We start from the raw sequence: 22,952 nt of genomic DNA, 5'->3' as shown, positions 1-22,952 counted from the left end.
TTTTCCGTGCGGCTCCCGCACCCTCAGTCCTGTATTTTACAGCAAGGGTGCAGAGACGCCGGGACATTCCTCTGGCTGCTGCTGGCTGACGGTCACAGGCCCTGCTGGGAGGTCCCCAGGCCCAGTCCTCCGGGGACCCTTCCAGGGCTGCATCCCACCTGGCCCTGGGGTCCAGTGGAGAAAGACAAGCTGCACAGAAGGAAGAACCAGATGATTTGAGTGGGTGTTTGTCCCCAAGCGGAGCCTCAAGGAGAGCTCAAACTCCAGGCACAAAGGGGGACTGGCAAGGAGAGCGTCCTGGGACCCCGGAGTCCGCGCGTTGTGTGAACGTGTGGAAACAGCGGCTTTCACAAGGAACGTTTTCTAACTGCAAAGGAAATGAGGCAAGCAGTTTATGAGGAGAAGCAGAAGCAAGAGGACAGAGATGGGCCTTTTTTTCCTCTTTTTCTCCTGAGAGGAGGATGATCCTGCAAGAAAATACCAGCAAGTCCTTCCCTATTTGCTGGAAATCCCACCCTCCGCTCCTGCCCATCGCGGTTTCTGTTTTGCAGGTTGCTGCTGCCACGGAGTGGGGCGGCCTGGAGGTCACAGGAGGACCCACCCAGGTCTCAGAGGCACCGGAAATGGGGTGGAAATCTCGGAGATCCCGGGGCATCCGCAGCACTGGGGGAAAGGCAGTTCCCACGGCAGCCAACACCTTGCAAGGACCAGCGAGCCTGTTTATGAAAAGCGCATGTCCTCAGGCAAATGTGATTTCCCTGGCTGGCAGAGTGGAAGGCCTGGTCCCCAGCAGAACGAAGGAACTGGAAGTGAAAGTTGCTGCATAATTTGAATATTGAAGGCTGCCTTCAGGATTCAGGAGCCAGGGCAGGCTTAGTGGGGAGCAAGCTGGGAGTGTGGGCTGCTGGGGGCAGGAATGAATGTGCTGGGCACCGCCCTCTCCCAGGGGGTGGGCACTGGGGGCTGGGAGCGAGGCAGGCATGGGGGTCTCAGGCACTCCCACAGAGCCCTCCACATGAGGCCACGGTGTCACGTCTGCTGCGAACATGGCAGCCGGAGCCACGCGTGGCTTCTTGATTATGTGGAATGTGGCTATTGCACAGAGGGATGCAATTTCTATTTTATTTCATTTTAATGAATTTAAATTTGAATAGCCTCCCGTGACTCCTGTGGGAAAGTGTCATTCTGTGTAGAACCTCTGTTTGGGGATGAACCTGTAGGTTCTGGCATCTCCAGGCTACAGGTGTGAAAAAGGAAGCTGTTTGTGTAGGCAAACAGTTGACAAGTCCAGTCGCGCCTTGCCTTTCCAGGTGCTCTGTATGCAGCCCTAAACGGAGTATGAGTGTGTGGCAGGGTGTCACATTGTACCAGGGGACAGCTGGGGACGCGTCTCCTGGGACGGGACAGGCTGGCTGTGGCTCCGCCGTGCCCTGCAGCTCTGCCCTCCTGGAGTGATACTCATATTGATGATAATAAAAGGGGTGGTGGGGCATTGGGAGTTAAACCCATCTGTGGGCAGCTGGGTTAGATAACTGTAGTCACCCTTCCCACAGCCTTTTGATGCTGCGTAGCCCCTGATTCCCGAGGAGGCAGGAGTGTGTGGCTTTTCCATCCTCCCTTTTGTACTTCTCATAAAGGGCTTTAGGAAATGTGGCTCAGCGGTGACTTTCTGTGACCTTGACAAAGTCACTGTGCTTCCCTAGCCATAGTTTCAGTACCTGAAATGGATGCTCACGCCCACCTGCGCCTTCCTCCGGCCGGGCCTGCAGCTCCAGCGCTGGGCGGGGGCCTCCTCTTGGGCCCCTTTCCCCAAGGCCCTGCTGAGCCTGGGTGCGGAGGGCCCTTCGCAGGCTCAGCGCCGACCCTCCTCCCGCTCGTGCCCCCCAGGACACGAGCCACACTCAGCGGGCTGCACGTCCCCCGGTGTGCACATGCACGCATGCTGCCCTCTGCCTCGGTTCCCGCCGCCTTCCTTCACCCACATGACTCCTTGTGTCTCAGGGCGGCTGCGTCCTGGCCGGCTCGCTCCCTGCTGGGTCTGCCCATTTCTGATGAGGGGTCCAGTCTCCAGCTGTCATAGTGGGTCGTCTCTGTCCTTGAGTCTGGTCAGCTCTGCCTCCCGCACGTTAAGGATTGTGAGCCATCTTGCAGCACTTGCCCCTTTATCACCACCTAATGCTTCTCTGTGTCCCCGAAGCCGTCCCCTTTTCTGAAGTGCACCCCGTCTGAAGTTAGTGCAGCTCCGCTGCTTGCTTCTGAGTAGTGCTGGCGTGCTGTGTCTTCCTGGCTCCCTTTTCTTTTCATTGGCTTGTGTCCTTCTATTTAGAGCGGGGTCCTTGCAGGCCACATCCAGCTGGCCTGCTCTGTGGGTCCACTGTGACAGTCTCTGTTTTCATGGGCGCACCTAGACCAGTGACGTTGGAGATGAGTATTGAAGCAGTAGGATTAACAGCTACCACATGTGTTGCTGTTTTCTGTTGGTCGCCTTCATTCCTCGTTTGGCTTGTCTGTTGCCTTCCATCTCTCTGCCTGCTCTGGCTCTGAGTGCTTTTTATGACTGTTTCTGCATCTCCTCTCTGCCTGGGCCTGTCAGGGTTAGGCCCACGTGCTCTGGAGCCCGGCTCGCCTGCCTCCCCGCCTCGTAGCTCTTTTGCTCCACGTCAGTGCCTTTCCCCCAGGACTGCTCAGCCTGTGTCCTGGAGGAGACTGCCCAAGGGGACCTGAAAACCAGGACACTGAGAGGACCACAGCCCAGGGCCTGTGTCCCATTGCCTCCTGCCTTTCTCTGGGGAGAGCGACACTGACCCTGGAGCAAGTGGAAAGGTGGGAGGGGACTTGAGAAGGAAACATCATGGACCAGGGCACATCATCATCTAGGGCAGGATACGGCCTCACGGGCTCAGGGAGCAGGGCAGAGGGTCCCTCCTGCACCCCACACGGTGTCCTAGGGCTGCTGGGCCTGACCCCAGGATTTGCTGTTGAGGGTTTGGGGACGACTGAGCGCAGACTTCTCTCCTCGCAGTCTGGTGGAGGAGGTGGACACTCGACACAGCCCCAGGAGAGCCCTGACACAGACTTTCGCAAAGGCTCCCGGGGACACAGCGGCCTGGTCTGGAGAAGCACCAACGTGACTTACGTACAGTGAGCAGCAGTTGGCCATCCCAGCACCAGGCCATCCCAGCACCAGCGGGCCTTGTGACCTGCGCGTGCCTGGGAATCAGGCCTGACTTGGAAGTTGGGAGGAGGTTGGAGCGATGACTTGGGCTTGGGGTCAAGTCTGGGCTGGGCCAGATGTCGTTCTGGCCTGTGGACTTAAGCCTGACCAGGGTGCCTGACCGTGCGGGGTCGCAGTGATGGACACATCCCTGAGTTCAGAAGCAAACCAGTTTGGTTTTCCTGTCAGTGAGTGGAGGGACACATACAACTGCTTACCCTGGGGATGGGGACACCAGTTTTACAAAGGGATCGTGAGCCTGAGAGGGGAGCCCGGCAGGTTTTGTGAAGGGCAGTGCCCCAAGGGGAGGAAGGCCCTGAAAGAGGAATGGGGCCCTGAAACCACAGGCCTCCTACTGCGGGGGCCTGGGCCCGCCCTCGCCCACAGGAAGCCGGAGGGATGCTGGGAGGAGGAAGCTGCCGCAGGTGCAGGGAGCAGCGGCGTGGTGCTGCCCAGGAGCCCCGCACATGGTCCCCAGAGTGCGCTGCGGGCGGTGCCGCTGGCAGGGAGGGCGGGCAGGCACTGCCCAGCGTGGCCACCTGTGCCGGGAGCAGGCCGGGACAGGACCCCTGGCGGTGTCACCGTCTGAGGCCCAGGGATGTGGCAGAGCGGAGAGGAGGCCTGCGGCTGACTCAGGAAGGGAGAAACAACATCTCTGGACAATTCACACAAGGCAACGTCACATCAAGTTGGTTTGACAACACATGGGAAAGGAGAAGTGAAATTTGTTAACTGTACCGAGATCCATGCAGTTCACTTCAGGGGACAGCTTTGGTACCAAATAATCCTCCGTATGCAAATTCCCTCCCGGGCGGCTGATTCCCAGCTGTGCACAGGGACCCTGGCAGCTGCATCTGCTCCCATTCGCCCGGTGGCCACAGCCCCTCTGCTGGCCTGTAAGGGGCCTGCTGCCCAGGAGGAGGGACCCAGGGGACTGGCTTCTTGAGCAGCGACGGGACGAGGGGCCGAGCAGCCGGCTCCCCCAGAGCGCCCACTGGCCCCAGAGAGCGCAGCCCCAGGGGACAGAGCTCAGGGATGTCGCCTTTCCTGTCCATGGCCTGTCCCCAAAGTGCAAAAAGCAAGGGGACTTCACAGTTGAGGTTTTACCTTCCTCTCTAGGAAAATACGGCCCAGAAATTGGCATTTTTGAAGCTGAGGTCTGGGCCCCGTGGTGCATTGAGTTCCCCATTTCTTCTGTCTACTTCTCTGTCGGGGCCCCAGCCTGTTGTCTCTGGCACCCACTTGCCACCCTCCCTGGAGTCATTCCCCAAGTGTCCTGTGTCCTCAGCCAGGGGCTTCCCCAGCCCCCTCCTCACTTCACCTCCTCTCTAGGGCCTGCTGATGGCGTCTCCTGCAGTGGGACAGTCCGGGAGGCTGCGCAGCTGGCTGTCCTTCTGCCTGGAACAGCTGCTTCCCTGCCCTGCTGTTCCGGCTGTGCCTCACCCTCCTCTGTGCTCAGGCACCTTCCTGTACCTGTCACAGCCTCCCTGACAGTTACTGACCCTCAAATCCACAACCTCTCTCAAGCTGACCTGTTCCCATCCAGTAGCTTCAAGGACAGAGAATAAGTCCCCTCTTCATCCCCCCCCCCCCTTTCCTATTAACGGCTCATGTCGGATCTGAGACTTGGGGTCGACTCCTCATTACTCTGATGTACCATCAATCCAATCATCTTAAAGAGAGGATTGTGCCACATATGTTTACTGAGCATGCTCTTGGTCCGTTTGGGCTGCTGCAAGGAAGGACCGGAGACTGGGTGTCTGACAAAGCACAGAAATTTATTTCTCACTGTTCGGGAGCTGGAAGTCTGCGATCAGGATCAGGTGATGAGTCTTCTGTCCTTGTGGTGGAAGCGACCAGGGAGCCGCCTGCAGCCTCTTACAAGGACACTAACGCCCTTTCCTCTAATCCCATCATGGGCGTCCACCCTCACCACCTCATCCTCCCAACGCCCACCTCCTAACACCAGCACCTGGGGGTTAGGATTTCCACATACGAATTTGGGGGGGACCCAGACACTCATGCAGAGTGTCTCAACCATCTGCTGTGCTCCAGTCCTGTTTTGGCACAGGCTGTGGCAGTGAATTAGAAACACCAGCCCCTGCTCAGAGAGGTGGTGTCCTGGCAGCAGAAGTTCGCTGCTCTCCTCTGCTTCCCTTTCGCTTAGCCCTCTATCCACAGGTGAAGGCACAGGTGAGGCCTCGTCTCCCGCCAGGACAGCTTCCTGGGTCCGCACAGCTCTCCCCAGGCCTCTGACGCCCTCTGCCCCTCACGCTCCCACGGCCTGAGAGTCAGTGTGCACTCTGGATGCATGCTTCCGCGTGCTGTCCTGGGGTCTGGTCCCTGCTCCCATCTGGGCGAGCAGGGCTAGGGCTCAGCCTCCTCAGGGGTGCTGAGCTTAGGTGTGTCCAGGGCCACTGCTCAGGCATGGAAGCTGTGTCCTCTGATCGGGGTTTTTTCGGGTGGCATAGCCAGTATTCTGGTTACCCTTGTCTATACCTGAGTTGTTTTAAACTCAAGAGGGTAAGAGAGACATTGTTAACATGTCCTGCCTGGAAAAGGGGGTGTGGGCTGGAGGAGAGAGTGAAGGTGGCAAGTGCCTCGAGCAGGAAGAGGACTGGAGCCCGCCGAGCCCAGCCTGGCGGAGCTGGTCCCGCAGCTGCTGGGGGGCTCCTGGCACACCTCCAGCTCCAGCCGGTCAGGTGTGGGCCTCTGCAGGGTGCGCTTTTAACAGCCACCCAGGTGGTTCTGAGCTGCGTGTCAGAACTGGGGTCATGGGGGCCCCTGGAAGCACTGGGCCCTGGGAGTGGGTGAGGGAGGCTCGAAGCAGCCAAGAGCTGAGAACTGGGAATTTGGGTGGATGGTGGGAGAGGCCCAGAGGACGGCTGAAGGGGCCTCGCCGTGAGGCAGGATGGTCATTCTAAGAGCTGAGGGGATCCACTCCCTCTTCCGTAGAGGTGGTGAGCGCTGGGCTGTTTGGGGAGAAGAAGACACGACACATGCTGTGTGGGCAATGGCCACACTTGGCTTCACGCCTGTGGCCACTGTCCCACAGTTAGTGCTCTGGGTTCAGGTGCACAGAAAGGACAGAGGGGCTCCGGGCAGGGCCCTGGGCTTTGGAGGAATGCGGGTTCCCGCGCCAGTGGCCTGAGAACGTCCTGAGTCTTCAGCCGACTGCTCCGTTCCCTGGTGGCCCCTTCTGTGCCTAGCTGTGTGTGTGCAGTTGAGAAGTCATACCAAAAACAGACTTTGGGAACAGCCGGAAGGATTCTGTTCCTTGAGAATCCATGTGGTCTCAGTGCCAATGCCCGGTGTTGCCAAAGAACCACAGAACCTCCGAGATGCTTTACTTTGATAGAAAATATGACATGTTAATTGGAAATGGGATCCGGGGTGTTTGATCTCTGAGCCCCCAGTTCTGATCCCCAAATTTCATGCTAACACTTAAAGTTAAGAGCGTGACTTTTAAATTTACAGCACTCATCAGGAACAGAGGTGGCTGCAAAGAGTGGGGATAAGAAAACCCATGCAGGATACCTCCAGGGCTGCCCCAGGGGGCACATTGGAGCTGGAGTGGTCAGGGTCTCTGGTCCTGCTCCAGGTGTGCTAGGGACAGTGGCAGGGCGACCGCTTTGCATCCACGCCTCCCACTCGGCCTCTGGGCCCTTTGGCCTGCCGCCCGGCGCTTCTCACCTTCTGCATCCCACCTGGTGCTGTCCTCCTGGGCCGACCAGGCAGACTTTTCCTGACTCCTCCCCATCCCAGGTGTGCACGTGACTGCTGTGGTCGTCACTGCCACCCCCTCCAGGCCAGCCTCCTCAGTGTGGGCTCACCTGTTTGGGCACACAGAGTGGCTGTGCCACCTCCTCACCAACAGTTTGCAGGGGACCAGAGGAAGGTATGCAGGCACCAGCGGTTTACAGTGTCAGAGGGCTGTGCTGAGAAGAAGCACTCTATGACTAAAATAAAGGTGTCCTCAGCCAGTGGCCACATCGTGCGCTCCTCGGTCGGGAGCCGGGAGGCAGGGAGTGATGGGTGCACGCACTGCGTTCATCAGCATTCCTCCAGCGGGCGTCATGAAGCTCCGTAAGGGACTGAGCTGCCACGTGTGCACGAACCTGGTCCTCAGGCTCACCATCAACGCCCACCCTTTCAGTTGCTTCCCGTGAGTTTGAGCCTGGGTTGTTTGTAGCTAAGTGTGTTGATGCTTTATTCGATTTGGACCCAGTCACTGACAAATGACAAGGTGTAGCTATGAAACGGTGGGCGCAATTTGTAAGTGTGTGCGTCATCATGTTTCTAGGTGAGCCACACGCTCTTCAGCGAGGTAACCCAGGGAGGCTGGGACCATCCTCAAAGGTGCTGTGTCGGCCCACGAGGGTTCTGAAAGCCCTCCTTGGACGTGAAACGGGACAGTCTGTTGGTCTCTTTCAAGTTCCGCCTCATTTGGATCAAATGTACCACGTAAACTTGGCCACTCAGTGTATATCCTGGGTCTGAACCCAAAGGACATCTGGCTGGGTTATCTCTCTCAAAGGGACAGAGGGTTTGTACCCATGTTTGCAGTCATGCACTTCCGTGGCAGAGCGGGGATGAGCCCTCTGGTGCCTCCTGCAGTGTGCAGCGAGTGTGAGGTCCGGGACGGAGCGTGGGTGCTGCGCTCCCCGGCATGGCCTGCCGCATGGCCCTGCGTGGTTGGTGGGCAGCCTTGGGGTGTGCTCATCGCCCACCCTCAGCCCCACACTCGGAGGCCCCACGCCCAGCACAGCTCGGACAGGAGGCGCTCAGTGTTCTGGAAACATGGGGCGCGTGTGACCAGCTGCCCTCAGCCTGGGAGGGGCCGACAGCATTCTTGTGTTTATTTGTTCTATGACTACAGAAGAAGCATCTCAAAATGTGTACAGAAGGATACTCTGTTCCTCCAGGGGTGCACCCCCGTGTTCACAGCCAAATAGAAATAATTTAACAGCGTCATAGCAGTGGATTGGAAATACCACTGCATTTTCTCATTTACGATCCTATACATGTGTTTGCCAGAGCGGCAGGTGAAGACTCACAGCTGCATCAGATACAGACAAGTTGGACCTTGACAATCAACACAGAAACATTGTAAAAAAGTGTATTAGAAAGTATTCTAAACAATATTGCATATTAATATCTGTTACATATGTTCACAGTGAATGCTATCCACCAACAGCGTATGTGCTGCTTTTGTGATGCCTAGTCATCTTAAATAAGTCTGATTTGGGTTCACTTTAAAGTAGGAAATAAACACATTGAACTGACTGCAGGATATCTGGATTTTAAGTAGACTTGACCCTTCAGTATTGCTGGAAGTTAAGGAGTGAAGGACAGAGAAGGACATTTACTCCTTGACTTGACTGCACATATACATTTAATCTTTTGTTTTGACTAAAAGATGATAACGATACGACTCACAATGTAATCAAAACAAAATAAAAAAACACAAAAGTAGAATAAACACCGTCAAAGAAGTTTACATTTCTGTAACAGGTACGTATGATCTCTTTCTCAATCAAGATGTTAAGATTTCATTCCCGACTTGACTCGCAACTGGAAGTGGGACATGCTGGTATCTGAAGTGACTGGTGCTGGGACATGCATGCCCTTTGGTGACAGATCAGTAATGCAGTCCTTCTAGTGACTCTTCACCTAGGACAAGCCCGTGCTCTCAGGCACACATTCCAGAAGGGACCTGGGTCGGGAGCCAATGTCTAGGCTTTCTGCGTCCAGGGAGGTGGTGGCAGGAGAGGCAGGATGGCGAACAATTCTCGTCCTGCTCAACAGATGGACCTGCCACTTCTAACCCTCCTTCCTCTGCAATGTATTTTAACCACAATGACAGTGTGTGACACCCAGGCACTTCAGTACACAGCGGTCCCCAAGACACACACACTACCCGACAGTAGGACAGCAGCAGAACAAAAAGGTAGAGGGCATGCAAAATTCTACTTTACCATCTAGAAGAAAACATGAACACCTTTTGGTACAGAATATGGCCTCTTTTGAAACATAATTTAATTACACCTTGACATCATAGGAAATCTTATTTAAATACAATGTTTCAAAGCAAAATGCTTTTACAATATAAAACTACAACAAAAAGTGTGTAAATAGTTATATTAACTATAAAAGGCAGTGAAAAGAAGGGGAAAGCATTTTAGAAAAGTACTCCGGTAGCCTCTATTTACAATTCTGGGTTGAACTTTGTGTAAAGCCACTGAGAAAAATAAAACCTGGCTACCACCTGACTTTGTGGGCTGGATGGAAAGCACAGGGCAGGTGAAATGGGCCAAACGGCGGGAAATGTAAGCGTCCCACTTTGAATCTGCCCGTTTAGAAGAGGCGTGTCTTTCTCTGTCCCTGCGTGTTGAATGAAAGCTCTCAGCAGCCGGTTCTTCTATCTGTGCCATTGTTCAGTGTACCGCTACCTGCATCACGATACTATTGTTTCCAGTTTCAAAATGCCATACCGCTCTGTAAGCACAGAAGCCCATGCGTGGCTCAAGAACTGTATCTATGTGGGCTGCATCCTTTTTATAAAGCGCAAATGCACAGGAGAAGGTTCGTTTCTGAAGACTGGAGGGGACTAGTTCACTATAGAGTTTATAGTGACTCCAGAGCAATGAGTCAGGCTCAGACCGCTGGCCAGGAAATTCCCCCACTGCTGTTATGCTCAGAGGCTTGCCAGCCTTCGCTCTAGAATTCATTCAGGGCAGTGGACATTGAGGAGTCTGAGGGGCTCCCATCCCTTCCCCATCTTTGCCCAAGGAGCCCAAGAGGCACAACTTTCCCAATAACTTATTTTCCTGTGCACAAAATGACTTAGAATAATTTCCTTTAAAAATTGCATGACATAGCTGTGTAGTTTCCAGCCCGTGCTGGGTCAGAGCACCCCTAGGGGAGCTCACCTGCACTGGCCAGGGGCTGCGTGCACTGCTTCTGGGGCCTTGGGACGCCCATCTGGTGTGTGACCCCTGGCCTAGCACTGGGCCCGTCCCCTTTCATCCCAGGCTGTGGCCTGGTGTGACAAAATGCTCCTGAAAATGACCCATTAGTTGGCAGAAAATATTCTAGGACAGCTGAGTGAGTGGATTTTAGCTACCGTGTTCCCCCCAAAATTAGACCTAGTCGGACCATCAGCTCTAATGCGTCTTTTGGAGCAAAAGTTAATATAAGACCTGGTCTTATATAATATAATGTAAGAGCGGCCCTTATATAACATAAGACCAGGTCTTATACTAATTTTTGCTCCAAAAGACGCATTAGATCTGATGGTCCGGCTAGGTCTTATTTTCGGGGAAACACGGTAGCAGTCACTTAACATACCAAGGCTTCAAATGCAACCCTGCATCTGTGGGGAGTGGGCTGTGAGCATCCAACAGTAAAATTCTCCTTGTTTCTAAATGCAAATCAAATTCCTAAGTAACTTAAAAAAAGGAAAGAAAAGAAAACGGAAGGTCATTTAAGAAAAGAAAAAGCCCAAGGTCCCAGATCCCTTCTTGCTGCTCAGTGTTGGTGGGGGGGGGGCTGGGGAGTGGGGGGGGCGCCGGCCGGCTTAGCTCAGGTGGAAGCGGTGCTCGCCCCGCGTGATGTGGGACGAGAACTCGTACCGGTCCTGGCTGTGGTAGCCGCACATGTTGCACTCGAAAGGGTCGCGGAAGCCGTGGCAGCCCATGTGGATGGTGTACATGACGTGGTCCAGGAACAGCACCCGGCAGTGTTCGCACTTGTACACCTTCATGTGCTCCCCGCCCGTGCCGATCACGCGGAAGGCGTCCTGCGAGCTGTCGGAGGCCGCGCGCAGCGCGTCGTAGGCCGCGTGCTCCTCCTTGATGGACAGGCCGTTGCGGGCGTGGGCGTTGATGTGGTTGGTCAGGTAGATGAGGCCGCCGCGCTGCTCCTCGGCGTTGCTCTCCGTGTCCGTGGAATCTTGGCAGCTGTTGCTCGGGGACGCCTCCCTCTCGGATGACACGGACTTGGCCTTGGACAGCAGCAGCAGGTTCTCCACGGCGCTGTCCTGGGCGGAGTGGTTGGACCGTGCAGAGCCCTCCGTGTGGGGCTTGTGCAGCTGGTACATCTGGCTGATGACCGGGACCACCTCGGAGCTGCCTGGGGGCGTCTGCACCAGCGGGCGCAGCGACTCGGCCCCCAGGTAGCTGATGGCGTTGTTGATGGCTTGGTCCATCACGTGGGTCTGCATCATCTCAGTCTCCTTCTCGTAGCCGGTGCTGTCATAGGACATGTCCGCCAGGCACTTGTCCCCTGTGGGAAGCAGGCGACAGTCAGCGAGGCCCGAGTTAGCTCAGGGTGTGGCAGCGACAGATGAAGTCGTCACCAGGGGCACTGACCTCGGGGTGTCCCAGGGCGCCACAGACACACAGCGCCGACACCCCCCAAACCGGAGGCTGCGATCGCTGTGCTTGTGGCCCCGCCGGAGCCTGCCCGGCGGGCACTTAGAGAATTCACGCGCGCAATGAGTAAATGAGCGTGTGAGCCAAGCGGAGCGCGCCAGTTTCAACAGCAGGGCTGGGAGGGACTAAACCCAATCCTCACATCTGCTCCCGCGGACCGTACAATCAAACACTATGGGAGTCAAGATTAACACTTGTGTTTTCCAGGGTCCTGAGTAGTTTATAATTTATCATAATTTTATTTAATTAAAATACACGGTTATATGATTATTCACAATAATGTGCAATGCATTTATTTAAAATAATATATATTTTAAATTCACAACTTTAATATTCTAGAATAAAATGTAATCAAAATATGTGATAGCTGTGTGTTCTGCACAATAAAATGACAGCATCCTTATCCACAGCACAAAGCTGAGTGAGCTCTGACTGAGGTGAGAGTAAAGAGGACATTCAGACATCCCAGCCATTATTGTCCTCACTCTCCTTCGCCTGAAGTCCCACTTCCTTTCCCCGTCGGTTGCCCTGGAACCATGTGCCCCAGAGACACATGGTGGGAAGCTGGAGCAAACCAAGCAAGCGAGAGGACAGACAGAGAGCCGTTCGCTTGTTCTTTCAAAAAATGACTGAGCGTGGACGATTCCCAAGGACCTACTGCCCAGGGCTGATGAGCGAGTGACCTGTGCCTCCAGCGTCTGCAGGAAGCTCGCTTCCCCGGGAAAGCTGAAATCTCAGCCCAGCTTTGGCTTTCTGGGATTAGCTTTAGAGTAAACATTTCCATAAAGAAATGAAACATTTCCTTGAAGATACGCCTTCTCGATCTATTGGTTATAAGTTTGGTATGAAACCACGGCTGCAGAGGAGAGTCATTAATTAGTGTCTGGACTGTTGCCTTGCTTCCCTTTCAGGGGTGGTTAAGTATTATTACAAGTCAAAGCACGTGAGGCCATGCAGGGGCGTGTCTGACAGGGTTACATTTTACCCCTCACTCTTCCCTTCAGTACATCTTCACGGAGCATTGGCCATGGACCAGACAGTGGTGACAGAGAGGTGAGCAAGTCAAAATGGTCCCCATCCCTAGCAGCACACAGAGAAAGGGGACAGACGTTAAAGCCTGATCCTGCAAACAGTGCATCAGGTCTGGGAAGTCCTATGAAGACAAAGGAAGACTTGCTAGGACAGTGTCACCCAGGCTTCTGATGGAGGAGGAATCAGCCAGGCAGGTGAGGTTTTGTGCCCCACACTGGGAGTAGCAAGAGGGACAGGTGAGAAGGAGCCTGCAGCTTTGGAGGGACGGGTGAAGGTAGTGGGGCCAGAGGCCTGGGCACAGGGCGAGCAGGGGGCAGGGCCAGACTGCAGGCAGAGCTAGGCCAGGGGGAGGCATTGTCCAGAGGAAGATGGAAGCCACTGAAGGGTTTGAAGGAAGGAATCTCTCCTCAAGTCACCAGAGGAAGAACAGATTGGGGAGGGACAAAGGTAGGGAATTACTTCCAGTCTGTCCCAGAATCCAGGTTATGGCTGATGGTGGCTGGTGAGGGTGGTGCCAATGCAGGATCCTTCATCTCCCATGCTGACACCTGACTTCAGAGCCTTCTGCTCGTCAGAGCGACAGAATGGTAAACTATCCCATAGTTCACAGACTTAATAACAATCCTTTATTTTTAAAAAATATCTGTGACCATTGATGATTACTGAGGAATATGCCTCATCATACTACAAAGTATCTTTAGGTCTCCTTTCTTGCTTTGAAATGGATACTTTCACATAACGGCCTGACTTCCATTCATTTTAATCTACTGGTGGTCAGGTGGCACGTGTCTGATAATGGTCCAATGCGATCCTCTGATTACAGACAGAAAACGTGTCAGTGGCCAGTCACACCCTCTGCAGACACTGAACAGAATGGGACCTTGATATACGTTGGGCAGCAGGGATCATAGAGTGGTGTTGCTCCCCATCAGAGGTCAGAAAAAGTAATCGGACAGCATTACAGAAGCCACAAAATGGTTTTTTCTGTTTTTGTGTTGTGCTAAATGTCTTATACTAACCCCCAAATAGAATTAACCCTTTCTGGCTTATATCCCAGCCTGTCCCTCCACTTATCCTGGGAAGGAGAGAGGGGAGAGTGGACTTTGCAGCCAATTCTAATAAATATAACAGTGCTTACAGCCCCACCAAAAGTAGTGCTTTCCCACGTAATCATCCTGGTTCTCCCCAAAGTCATGGTTTCCCAAGCAACTATTGAACTCTGTTGTTTCTAAAGCTTGGTATCAACAACAAATGGATGTAGGAAAAAAAAGACATATATTTCGGATTGCCGTGGCATATCGAAACAACCCACAGAATTCGTTCCCTAGTACTCCACAAAGTAAGAAAAATAAAAGCCCACAAAATTAACTCTGGCAATAAACTAAAGAAAGAAAGGAGCCCATTCTAATGACATACATATATTAAAAAGTCAAGGACCAAGGAAAGAAAAGTCTGGCATGAGTGACATGGCAGAGCTCGGCTGCTGATCTCACTTCCAAAAACCTTAAGTATGAATCCACACAACCCTCAGCATTTTCCCTAATACCCTCATATCTGTAGAGAATGAATTGAAATAGGTGTGTTTTTTTCACTTCTGATCAAAAAGCAGTTGAAATCTCTGATAGTGAGAACCAGGTGACACAGGACAAGTGAGTGGTGAGGTTGTCTCTCTGGACAGGAGTGACGTCCTCCAGGCGGTACACTGAGGGGGCGTGGCCCAAAGTCTCAGCATATCCCCTAAGGATGGGAAACACTCCCCAACCAGGTACAGTGACAACTGGCTTAGGACATTTAACCCAATCTCAGCACTAGAGGGAGAGCCGAGAGAAAGTCTTTTAACAAAGACTGCACTCTGCCTCACCTGAGTCCCCCAGCCCATCTTTGGCATTATTTCAAGATTTAGAAAAGTCAGTAGCTCTCACAGGAAATAAAAGTGTTTCAGATACGGTGGGAAGAATCTGAAATGTCAATCAAGCTATATCAGCCCAAGTAGAAAAATCAAGATGGAAAGAAATGTCATGGTTACTATGAAAATATTTTCTAGCAATACAAGGAAAAGAAGGAAGTAAAAAACAGACCACTAAGCCCATCCTAGGAAAAATGCTTAATTCAAAGAAGAGAGGAAATGTCTCATAATTGCTTTGTGACATGAGCTCAATTTAAAAAAGAATACTGAAAGAAGCATGCTAAAACAACAGAATGAGATGAAAAATGAGATTGCAGATCTCAAGAAAAAAATGATCCAAACAGTATTATTACAGAATCAATACCTGGATTAGAAGCAGCAAGTAATAGAACAAAAACTACTAAAAATCGAATTACTGACATAGAGGAAAAACAGAAGATAATAACAGTGAATAAATGTGAAAGGGGAAAAATCTGAAAAAAAAATCTTGAAATGCTAACAGATATGGAAGACAAATTATCCAACATAAGGATGACTGCTATCCCTGAATAGAAATCACAATTGATGGAACAAAAGATACATTTATAATAAAAGAGAATTTCCCAGAAATAAAGAAAAGAAAAAGGGAACCCCCAGATTAAAATGGCAGGAAATTTTTATTCAGAATGCAAAACACCAAGATATATCCTAGTGAGGGTATTTAACTTTCAGGTTAAAGAAAGCACTCTTCAGGCACTCAGGGAGAAAGTGAAAATCTCACCATCAGTCATGGAAAGATCCGGAAAGTTCTCAGTGGGGGATAAAAGAGTGACCCAGCACCACACACTCCCTCAAGCTGCTCTCCAAGTAGAAAGGCAACGGGCAGATAACCTCAAACAGCAAGGCACTCGAGACATAGAACAGCTATAGAACATTCTCACAAAAAGTTGCTTGAGTGTAAAGTCCAATCAATGAAGAGATTACTCAAGTAGAATTAGTGACACCTAAAACTAATATAATATTGAATATGAACTATAATTGAAAAATTAAAAAATTAAAAATAGGAACAGTCGTAAAGCGACTGGATCTGAACTTTGAATCAGTTTAAATGTAGAGCAAATAATAAACTACTGTGAGGACCGATTACAGAAAAGAATGTGAAATTATTAAGCTGAACAATGTAAAAATAATTATCTAATTAAACATTGGGAAGTGGGATAATGCCCTTATTTTACAAAGCAATGAGTCAGTAGCTACTGCTTAAACTGATACAAGTGGATTAAAAATGATTTAAAGGTCTTAATGTTTTTCATAATATATATTTTTAATCTTAGAGAAAGCCTTTAAAAATAGTATCTTCCTGTGAGAAAATATTTGAGGATGAGTCAGTCCTCCTGTTTTGGTTGCTTCGTATTCACCTCTTAAATTTAAGGCATGTAGAAATGATGCTTTCATTTGCAGTAGCACCTGTATGATACTATATGATAGGACCTTTACATATTTATTCCACACCTTCATCAACCCACCCATTCATCATCCTCTCTGTTCACATACAGTTGCATAGAAATAAAAGCTATTTAGAATGAATCTCAGCTACGCTCAATACTGGTCATTTCTGGATGTTGGGTTTTGTGGTGATGTTAATATATTCATCTTTGCATGAAAATTCTTTATATGAAGTTCATGTGTCATTTAAATAATACAATAGGATGTTTTCCTTCTTTTGAAAAAAGAAAATAAACTAAGATGATTATAATGAGTAGCAGGAATATTGATCGTTGTTGTTTACCTCTTCTGTATGTAAAACGAGTTTTCGCCACAATCACTGAACAGACTACAGAGAGGGATCAGCGTGGCGACGCACCGACGGCCCCTTCCTGCCGAGGCCCGTTGGTCCTGCTCATCCGTGTCTGTTATCTCAGAGGATGAGCTCTTTGATGACGTGGAGTGGTGAGGAATGTGGCTGGCAACGCTCACATCAAAGCCTAATTTACAAATGTTCACCACAGATGACATACCCATTAAGCAGAACGACATGCCACTCTGAGCACTGTGCCACCTGAAAATAGCACCAGCTTACTGATAGGTGCGTCCTCGTGCCGAGAACACTGCCACACCTGTCATGCTTTTGGCCCTCAGAAAGCACTGGAGAAGGCAGGCCTGGAGGCCTCACGCCCACTTCACAGTTGGGGACACTGATATGCTCAAGGCCACCATGCTAGTCACAGCTGGAGCTGGACCCAGAAACCTTGTGTCCTGAAAGACAACCTGGAGGGCTCTGAGCTCCACCTGCATTGGGCCAGCGTGTACGACTGAGCTTGTACGTGAAGGACAAACTCAGCGTCTGGACAGAGGTTAAGAGGGCCCTTAGAGCGCCATCCCCGTTTTGATTGTAGAGAGTGAGGAACTGTGACAAGTAGGAATGGTTGACTGAAATCCCATCCAGTTGAAGTGAGGGTATTCAGGGGCAAGAAGAGCCATTATTTTAGAAATAAACTGCCAGCCACCAAGCTCGTGGGGAAACACCTGACAGAATACACAGCCGCTTGTGAGCTCTCCTTTCCGATCCCACCCTGCTATACAGGGGACTTCTGGTTCACCTTAGTTTTGCTTGAGCAAAGCTTCTTTTTTTTTTTTTTTTTTTTTTTTTTCCCTAACATGGAAGCATCTACATGTCAAGGTGACATGTAAATTGCAGTCTCATGCGAGCTGCCTACAGCAGAGTTTCACAGGTCACCACATTTGGCCTCAAGTCTCCAAAAGCTGAAATGGCTGCACGTGCTCACTGACCAAGCCTTTGGCAGTCTCGCGTCCTAACCTGAAGGGTGGAGTGGTCCTCAGCTCCTCAAGGCCAGTGACCCTTCACAGGCCTCAGATGCACAGCTGCACCGTCTCTGCTCCATCTCCCTGATCACCTGCCAGCTGCGCTCCCCACTGCACGCCCGGTCTCCCCACAGCCCACTGCGACTTGAGACCTCACCACCAAGCCTCTTCTCCTAATGAGCTGACTCTCACTCTGCTCAGGAAGTGGACAGTCTCCCCCATTCCCAGCATCTGAAAGCTCACATTTATGGGGGCGACTCCCCACACGGTGTGTCCAGCCAGTCGTTTGCCAAAGCATCTTTTAACTTCGTCCCCCACCCCTATGACAAACCTTTGACAAACCTTTATTTCAAACCTGATCAAAATGAAAGCTATTTTAAATGCAAGAGGGAGGCTGGAGCCCCCAGAACTTGGCCTCCCTTGGGTCCTTCCCCCTTCCTGCCGTCCTGTCTGCCTTGTAGGACAGCAGGCATCCTCTGGAACCCACAGCCCCATTAAACATTAACCACGTTTCAGACCCATCCTCTCTCCCAGCACACATTTCCCAGACTCCCATGTGGCATCTATAGCAGGAAGTCCTTGAAAGTGAGTAGATTGAAAACGGAAATCGTCTTCCAGAGCCTCCTGGCTCCATCATTTCTGTAACTGGCACACTACCGTACCAGAGTACCCCCGACTCGTGGTTTCCATCACCCAGTCCCCGCGCTGGCCTGAACCCCCTCTCTCATGCTGCCTCTCTCGTCCGTACCCGTTTCCAATCCACCACCTTCCCACTGCTCTCCTTCTCCCAGTCAACTTTCGGTGCTGCAGTCTCTATTTTCCCGGATGTGGCTCCAGTTAAGAATATGCCAGTGCTTTTTTTCTGCTTACTGAATGAATTAAGGATATTTTTTTCACCTTGGCATAAAAAGCCACTCATCCGATGGTCAGAGCTTCCTGAGACTTTATTTTCATGTACTCTGAGGGTACGTGAGTTAGCTTAGGCCACCCCTTCTCCGTGGTCACGGCTCAGATGTCCCCATTCCAGCCCCACAACCGGCATCACCATTTCTCTTTATTGTTCTCATCTGTCTGCTCAGAATCCTCTTCCATTTTTCCACTATCAGTACTGGGCTCAAATCCTATTCTTCCGTCAAAGTCACTGTCAACTTCAGAAGCTTTTATGGACCCTCTTTCCCGGACACGACCCTCCCCGTGGTCCTCTTTCTGTATCCTCCCCATGATAAGAGTTGGCCTTCATACTGAGCGTTGCTAAATGTCCTCACATCCTTGGTGTTAAGTCATGTTCACAAAACCCTGTTAAGTAAAGGAAAAAACCAAGGCTTGGAGAAGCCACGTAATTTTGCAAGAGGGCAGTGTTCGCGTGGCTGTGCCCTGACGCCCTCAGGTTCGTGGTGCGTTTCCACTTCCACACCCGCCGGGGGGGTCATTCTTTCCGTAGGTTCAGTGTCTGGCTTGGCTGATGCTATTGGTGCTTTTCTCTACCACCTACACTGGACAACAAGCTGGGGGCAAGGCCTGCCTCACTCGGCCTTTACCCCCGAGTTAAAGCACCTGGCGCAGGTGGAGAGTCACCTGTGAAAACAGGAATTGTAGCTGTGTCCCCTTGTCACTGGGCATTTCTCCTGGGCCACAGTGCAGTTCTGCCCATTAAACCTTCGCAGTGGCCCCCATGGGGAGAAGTATGAGCTTCGTGGGGAAAACGACTGTCTGAAGCTCAGAGGCTGCTCAGGCTGGGACATTCGGGCTGTGGTGGCCCCTGGCCGAGCCAGGCCCACGCTCTCAAACCTGTGCACACTGACCCGGCCACCCTGGTGGACACCGAGTGTCCACAGGCCGACCTCACCGAGTGCCCCGGACACTGCCAGACTGCTTCTAGGAGAAAGTACTGGGGAAAATCTGTCATTTTGAAAAATGCCAAGATATTTAAGAAATGTTAAACTTCTGTTACTTTTCTTAAAAAGTTAGATTCTTTTTCTTTCTCCTGCGCTCAGCTGATTTCCACCTGAGCCTAAAACACCCACACAGTTTTTTTTGTTTGTTTTTTTAAGAGACAGCAAACGTTTAACTCTTACCAACAAATTTCTGAGGCATAGAGCTCTTACGTTTGGCGACGTTACTTGCTAGTCTGTCCAGCACGAGGGATCTCTCTGATCCTGTCTTGCACAAGTCTTCTGCCATTTCACTGTGATTAGTTTCTTCTTTAATGACTAAAGTCAAAGACAGTTAAGAGAGGCCAGTTTAGAAATGCTTACGGTGAAAGGATTCAGTCACGTCCAGTGCTAATCTGACATTTGTTAAGCCTACAAAAGCCAGGCCCTTCACACAGATTATTTCTAATCTTCCCAGCAACCCTGCCAGGCAGACAAGGGTTGAACAGAGTCACCTGCTAAAGACACCTGCTCACTGCACATAGTCCCCTGAGTCCAAAGGACCAAGCACCACCACTGCCACAGGAGGGGGACTGTGACTAGTAATTGTGTCCCTCTGATAGGCCCTTTTAACTTGTCAGGTGCTCCCAAATTCACTGACTCAGTCAGTCCTGACGTCATCACGTTTCTGAGAATGAAAGAACTGTCAGAGCTGGAAATGATCTAAGGGTCCGACTCCACCTACAGGCACAGGGAACCGAGAAGCAGAAGAAACGCCCAAGACACTGCAGCAAAGCCTGGCAACACGGAGACAGAACCCAGCACTTCCAATCCCTGAACACAGCCAACTCTGGAAAATCACATAACACCTGCAGATTGTAGCATATTTAGGAATTGTGGAGGTAATTGTCGGTGTAGGAAGTATTTCTAGCCCATCTTTATTTTTCTTATGTCATCTCTTTCTTTCTTTCTACAATCGAAGATATAACTTTTTATCCTGTGTAGTCTCATCTATATTCTAGTTTTTGCAGTTGGGTTTTTGGTCATATATGTTGTTCATCTCCTTGCAATTTATCCTAATGCATATGGAGCTGAAAAAGTAAATTGAGTATCTTCCAAATAGACAACCACTTCCTCCAACGCGGTTTCTGAGCAGGCCATTTAAACCCCACTGCCAGGTGCCTACTCCTTGCTCAGGCGTGACGTGCTGCTTTGCCCGTGTCTGCTGGTGATTTGTCTGTCTCTTCTTCAGGCTGGTCCATATTACAGCTACATTTTAATGAGCATTAGACATTCTGCTTTCAAAAAAATGCCAAATCCCTCACTGATTTTTCCGGATATGCTTTACTATATGTGGTTACCAAATTCCATTCAAGTTTACCAGCCAAGTTTATGCAAAATCGTGCCTGGGTTTGCGAGGAGACACACGTGCAGTGTCTAGTCTCTCGCTCTTCAATCTCCCGCGTTTCCTCGGGGGGTTCGGTAGCTTTCTTCATTATGGCCTGCACGTTACCTGCTAAGCTTATTGCTCACTATTTTATGTCTTCCTTGTTTCACTATGATTACTACTTTGAAAAAAAGTATTTCAAATTTGTTATCGCTAGTATATGTAACACCAAAAACACGTGTTTCTTATTAAATGGGCAAATGTAATACCCTGATTTCTATGAAGGATACACGTAAAACCCATCACGTTCAATCCCACTGGTTGTACTTTTGGCCTGTAACGCTCACATGCTTCCCGTGTGTCTGTCCTTCTCTGCGCAGCCGGGCGCTGTGTGCCCAGGGCACCTGCCAGGCTGCAGGCTCCTGCCAGCGCCAACCCTCAGAGTCGTCACCGTGAAGAACAGCTCAGCTCAGAGCTCCCGGGCCCCTGGCTGCTCTGCCCTTGCTGCAGTCCTGCTCAGGGCTTGTAACACAATCTGTACACTTACGGCTCAAGAGACACTTATGTTTTCCATAAAGACATTAGGAAATAATAACGGGTGACCAAAATGCCTTTGCCTAAAAGACACTATGATTCATAGAACGTAATCTTTTCTACATCCTGTCAGCCAGGTTTTGTGTGTACCTACTCCACCAGAATGGCCCCAACCTAAGGGGGCTGGAGAAGGAAGAGCCTGCTTGGGTGTCCGAGCGAGTGGTGAGGAGCTGGTCTGGGGCCGTGGCAAGGGTGAGAGGGAGATGTACGAAGGGCACAGCTTCAGCCGGCCCTGGCACCGCAAAGCCTAGAGGGCAGGACTCCCACCCGCCCACTGCCTGCCCTCCGAGCCCAGACATGTTTGGAGGACTGCTGTTCAAGTGCCTTTATGGATCCCAAGTCCCTCCAACCGGCACATGAGACACCGTCTCATCTCCTGAGGACAGGAGCATGATGACACCACACTGGTATTCCAAGCAATGTGGTCACCAAAGGGGGAAATTCACACTTGAGCACTGAATCGATTTTCACCATCGGGTCATGTTCAGTGCCTAGATTGCTGACCTATAAGCTTATTGGTATCGACAGCCAATAGAAGAGAATTAAATGTCAATCCTCAAGTGACTCAAACTCCCTCGCTCGCACAACTGTGCCTTCTCTCACGTTTCCCTCTGCATGGTTGGCTGGGCAGGAATTATCACTGCCGTTTATGAGATGAGCTCAGGGTCACAATCAGGAAAAGATTCAGAACTGAAACTTGAACCCAGGACTCAGAGAGATGCATGCACGCTGCTTGCCCCCTGGGAGAAGCTCCCCCTGCTGCGACTTCACAGCTTGTTTCTTTGGAAATGAGGATAGTGCAGAAAACCCACGTGCTCTGTTTCTTGTTCATTTTGTCTTCTCAAGTCCCTGTGTAGTTTTAAAGGGAAATTCAGACTACTGTGCTCCACAGGGCATGGCGTTGCAGGTAATACGTCCTCAGCAAACATTTGCTCAGTAGACATATGGCTGTTTAACCATTAATCAGCAGCACTTACTTCTGAGAGCCATTCTTCTGTTTTTTTTTTTATAGGAAAATACAATATCTGAGTGTTCACATTTCATTTTAAAGGAGCATAGGTCACCTTCTCACCCCTCAGTCTCCTGCCCTGGGATCCGGCCACAAATTTGTGTGTTACATCATTATCATTATTGTTGTTTTTAATAGCTAATGTCCCGTCTGCCGTGCACCCTCAATACCTTTACCGTCTAGAAACAGACCTTAGACTCTGAAGGAAGCTAAATGATCACCTCACGGGATCTCCCTATTTCACAGGTGAGAAGAGTAAGTCCCAGAGAAGTCAGCCATTGGCCCCAGGTCACCATCTGATGGGTAGGGAGCAGCCTGGGGATGGCAGTGCTCTCGCCATGTGACAAGCGGCCTCTGAGTGCCGACACCATCTGACTCCCAGGGCCTCACTCTGTTCTCTCCTGCTCTCTCTCCGCTGCTCGCATAGCCTGCGTGTTCCCAAACGTACCTTGTGTCATGGAACTGTACACTTAGAAAGGGTGAACAGCCTGGTTTCTGTGATGGTTGCTTTATCACGATGAATACAGTAAAATACAATAATCAAGTAAAATGTAAAATTACAGTATAATCTGAGTGTCCCCTGGCGGATTTCCTTTTTGAGCCATTCACTCAAGTCTGAAAGCTGAATGAGGCGTCATAAATTCTCAGCCATTAATTTAACTCCTACTCCTTGGTCCAGTGACAATTTCCCCAGTGGTCGTG

At 50.9% G+C, this 22,952-nt stretch overlaps 1 protein-coding gene across 22 annotated transcripts in view; it reads right to left on the bottom strand.

Moving 5' to 3' along the window:
* Positions 1-8,591: 8,591 nt before the first annotated feature.
* Positions 8,592-22,952, bottom strand: part of IKZF1 (IKAROS family zinc finger 1) — an 89,889-nt gene continuing 75,528 nt past the window's right edge. For 15 of the 22 annotated variants that reach the window (XM_074341043.2, XM_019731595.3, XM_019731587.3 and 12 more), the window contains 2 exons: positions 19,465-19,599; positions 8,592-11,500 (listed from right to left, as the gene is read on the bottom strand). In XM_074341043.2, coding sequence (XP_074197144.1) covers positions 10,794-11,500; positions 19,465-19,599 — 842 coding nt within the window. In that variant the 3' untranslated portion in view covers positions 8,592-10,793. The remainder of the gene's footprint in view (positions 11,501-19,464; positions 19,600-22,952) is intronic. The other 7 variants (XM_074341044.2, XM_019731596.3, XM_019731580.3 and 4 more) reach the window with 2 other exon arrangements.

Source organism: Rhinolophus sinicus, chromosome 4 (assembly GCF_057876585.1).
Source record: "Rhinolophus sinicus isolate RSI-liver-muscle chromosome 4, RSI-T2T, whole genome shotgun sequence".
In the NCBI taxonomy this organism is placed as follows: domain Eukaryota; kingdom Metazoa; phylum Chordata; class Mammalia; order Chiroptera; family Rhinolophidae; genus Rhinolophus; species Rhinolophus sinicus.
This window is presented reverse-complemented; position numbering and strand designations above follow the sequence as displayed.